At 55.4% G+C, this 4,145-nt stretch overlaps 1 protein-coding gene across 1 annotated transcript in view; it reads left to right on the top strand.

The window, feature by feature from the left end:
* The window catches only part of PIAS4 (protein inhibitor of activated STAT 4), a 24,971-nt gene that overhangs the window by 8,699 nt on the left and 12,127 nt on the right, over nt 1-4,145 (top strand). Inside the window, exon 2 of the mRNA XM_017847190.1 lies at nt 2,457-2,541. Coding sequence (XP_017702679.1) covers nt 2,457-2,541 — 85 coding nt within the window. The remainder of the gene's footprint in view (nt 1-2,456; nt 2,542-4,145) is intronic.

Here is a 4,145-nt window from a genome sequence, read left to right as displayed (position 1 = left end):
CCGGGGAGCGAGAACACCCCGGGTAACACGGTGAAACCCCGTCTCTACTAAAAAAAATACAAAAAACTAGCCGGGCGAGGTGGCGGGCGCCTGTAGTCCCAGCTACTCGGGAGGCTGAGGCAGGAGAATGGCGTAAACCCGGGAGGCGGAGTTTGCAGTGAGCTGAGATCTGGCCCCTGCCCCCCAGCCGGGGGGACAGAGAAAACCTCCGTCTCAAAAAAAAAAAAAAAGAGATGGGGTTACCGTATTGTCCAGGCTGGTCTTGAACTCCTGACCTCAAGCGATCCACCCGCCTTGGCCTCCACAGTGCTGAGATTCCAGGCATGAGCTACCACGCCTGGCCTGGGTGTGTAGAGAGGATTTATACCGGTCTTAGATTTCTCACACAAATGGCAGGGGCCTGAAATCACTGGCTGATATTTTATGGAGGATTTTATATCTGTGTTCGTGAGGGGCATTTATGAATTCACCAATATGGACCTGCAGTTTTCTTTTTCCTTTTTTTTTTTTTTTTTTGAGATGGGGTCTGGTTCTGTTGCCCAGGCTGGAGTGCAGTGGTGCGATCATGGCTCACTGCAGCCTCCACTTCCTGGGCTCAAGCGATCCTCCTGCCTCAGCCTCCAAGGTAGCTGGGACTACAGGTGGTGCGCGCCTCCACACCTGGCTAATTTAAAAAATTTTTGTAGAGACAGGGTCTCACTATGTTGCCCAGGCTAGCCTCAAACTCCTGGGCTCAAGAGATCCGCCCACCTCAGCCCCCAAAGTGCCGGGATTACATGCGTGAGCCACCATGCCCGACCTGGACCTGCAGTTTTCAGAAAAGGTTTTAATTATGGATCCAAATTCCTTAACAGGTAACGAACTTTTCAAACTTCCTGTATCTTTTGGTACCCGTTTTGGTAATGTGCATCTTTGGAAGAATTTGTCACTGAGCTGTCAGATTCATTGGCATGAAGGTGCACCTTTTACTCCCCTATTGGACCAAGAAGCGGTAGGGTCCGTACTGTGCTGCTCCTTTTGTCTCTGGTATGGGCAGTTTGTGTTCTCGCTGTCTTTTTGGTGTTCAGCTAGAGTTCTGTTCGTTTGTTTTTGTTTTTGTGTTTTGGGGGTTTTTTTGGAAACAGCCTCACTCTGTTTCCCAAGCAGTGGTGTGATCTCCACTCACTGCAGCCTCTGCCTCCCAGCTTCAAGCAGTTCTCCTGCCTCAGCCTCCCAAATAGCTGGGATTACAGGTGCCTGAACCACGCCTGGCTAATTTTTTTTTTTTTTTGAGACGCCACACCATACTGTTTTTAAGAGATGGGGCAGCCAGATGCAGTGGCTCATGCCTGTAGTCCCAGCACTTTGGGAGCCCAAGGCGGGCGGATCACCTGAGGTTGGGAGTTGAAGACCAGCCTGACCAACATGGAGAAACCCTATCTCTACTAAAAACACAAAATTAGCTAGGCGTGGTGGCTCATGCCTGTAATCCCAGCTACTTTGGGAGGCTGAGGCAGGAGGATCGCTTGAACCTGCGAGGCGGAGGTTGCAGTGAGCCGAGATGGTGCCATTGCATTCCAGCCTGGGCGATAAGAGTGAAACAAAGCCTCCAAAAAAAAAAAAAAAAAAAAAATGGAGCTGGCTGGGCGCAGTGCCTCACGTCTATAATCCCAGCATTTTGAGAGGTTGAGGTGGGCAGATCACCTGAGGTCACGAGTTTGAAATGAGCCTGGCCAACATGGTGAAATCCCATCTCTTCTAAAAATACAAAAATTAGCCAGGCGTGGTGGCTGTTCGGGAGGCTGAGGCAGGAGAATTGCTTGAACCTGGGAGGCGGAGGTTGCAGTGAGCCGAGATCATGCCATTGCACTCCAGCCTGGGCGACAGGGTAAGACTCCATCTCAAAACAAAACAAACAAAAAAAACAATGTTTTCTGACTGCGCCGCTGCTTGTCAGTCCAGTTGTAAGTAATAGGGTAGGGCCCAGGCTTGTGAGCATCATGGCCTTCATCCCGTCAGTACCTCCGGCGCTACCTCTGTCCGGGTGACGTGGCCACCCTGCAGGCACGAGGAGGGCAAGGGCCGGGTCCAGTTTGTACTCAGGAGGGAGGAGGGATGGCAGTGTCCTGCAGGCCTGGCTGGGTCCAGCTCTCCCCCCACGCAGCTGGGCACTTTGCAGCCTTCCTAAATAGATGCCTGCATCCCACAGGCTGCGAAGGGCACCAGCTCTCTGAGTGGCCCTCAACAGGACACAGGCCGTGGTGAGCGGCCCCGAGAAGGGGATGGGCGGGAGTCCTCCCTCATCCTCCTCCCTCATCCTCCTCCCTGGGCGGCCCCCACCTCTGCCCCACATATCTGTCCAGCCAGCTTCCCATTTCCTGTTTCCTAATCTGAAGAGGCGAAGGCCCGGAAAAGCAACTGGGCTCGGGGGACCTGCCAGGGACCAGACATGCCTGTGACCCCGTGTTTGTCTTCAGTCCCACAGAACAACGAGAAGCTTCAGGAGAGCCCGTGCATCTTCGCGTTGACGCCAAGACAAGTGGAGTTGATCCGGAACTCCAGGTGCGCGGCCCCTCCCGCAGCCCAGTGCCCTGCTGCCCGCCCACTTTCTCCTGGGCTCACTGGACGAGCCGGCAGCCACGTCCACCGCGGGCCTCGCTCGGGCTCAGCCCAGAACCGTGCTGCAAGGCAGTGGCTGGGTTCGCTTCCTTCCAGAAAACCCCGTCCTGAGTCTCCACTTGCTGGGCTGTGTGCCCACTGCCTGTACCCTGCAGCCCGCTAGAGAGAGGCGGACTGACTGTCCCCTTTTAACACGGTCTTGCCCTCTGCATGTGGGACCATCCTGGGCGCTGCAGGGTGCTGAGTATCATTCCTCGCCTCCATCCACTCCATGCCAAGAACACACCCATGTTGTGACAGCCACAGATGTCCCCAGACGTTGTCCAGTGTCCCCTGGGGCAGGATAACATGGGAGAGACCTCCCTGGGTTATTGGATTTCACGTACCCCCAAGAGACTCTGCGTCCCATAATCCTCTGCCCTGCTGAGGTCCCAGGAGGCCGCACACGTTGAAATCCACACGCTGAGTTGGAGGGGGAGAGGGGAGGTGAATCCCGGGAGCTGGGGTCCCTGGTTTACACCGCCCGCCTTCTCAGGAATTTATTCTGGTGTCCAGCATGAGCAGGAAGTTAGGTGTTTTTTTTCGTTTGTTTGTTTGTTTTTGAGACTGAGTTTCACTCTTGTTGCCCAGGCTGGAGTGCGGTGGCACGATCTTGGCTTCCTGCAACTTTCACCTCCCGTATTCAAGCGGTTCTCCTGCCTCAACCTCCCAAGTAGCTGGGATTACAGGCGCCCACTACCACGCCCGGCTAATCTTGTATTTTTAGTACAAATGGGGTTTTGCCATATTGGTCAGGCTGGTCTCGAACTCCTGACTCAGGTGATCCACCACGTCAGCCTTCCAGAGTGCTGGGATTACAGGCGTGAACCACCGCGCCCAGCCAAAGTCAGGTTTTTTCCCAGATAATGAGCACAGGGTTTACCCCTCTGCACCGTGGATAGTGAGGTGGGATCGTTCCCTCGGATGTCCCCAGACACTGCCCGGTGTCCCCGCCCTCAGATGAGGACGGTTGAACTCTAGCAGGTGAGGGGCCAGTGTGGCTGCCCTGTGCTCTGCTCCTCCCTCAGTCTCCCTGAGGCTGTCCTGCCTCCAGCTGAGACAGATCCTCCCGGGGCAGCCTCATGGTGGGTGCTGGGCCCTCAGGACAGGGGAGGCCATTTGCCCAGATCACCCGTGTCCGTGGCAGGGCTGGGCTGGGCGCCCCCATTTGATGCCCGGCTTCTCGTGCCCAGCCGCTTCAGACCCACTGCCCCCACCTGCTGTGGGGCCGGGTTCCTGGGGCCTCCAAGCCTGGCCTTCACACCTAGTAAGGCTTCAGAACCAGCTGAGCCAGGCTTGGCCACGGAGGCCTCTCTGCCTGGGTGACCCAAGGTGGTCACGTCGCCTTCCTCCTCTTCCTTATCTGTGAACCTGGGTCCGCACAGCTCCACCTGCACTGCGTCCCTGCTGTGGGGTGCTTGAGCCAGCCACACAGTATAAAAAAATCAGTTTGGGTTTCTCCTCAGAAAGCTTCTGGACATTTCCTTTTTTTTTTTTTTTTTTTTTTT

This window comes from Rhinopithecus bieti, unplaced genomic scaffold (assembly GCF_001698545.2).
Source record: "Rhinopithecus bieti isolate Rb0 unplaced genomic scaffold, ASM169854v2 scaffold_28055, whole genome shotgun sequence".
NCBI lineage: Eukaryota > Metazoa > Chordata > Mammalia > Primates > Cercopithecidae > Rhinopithecus > Rhinopithecus bieti.
The sequence above is the reverse complement of the archived record's forward strand: the minus strand, read 5'-3'. Positions and strand labels throughout refer to the sequence as shown.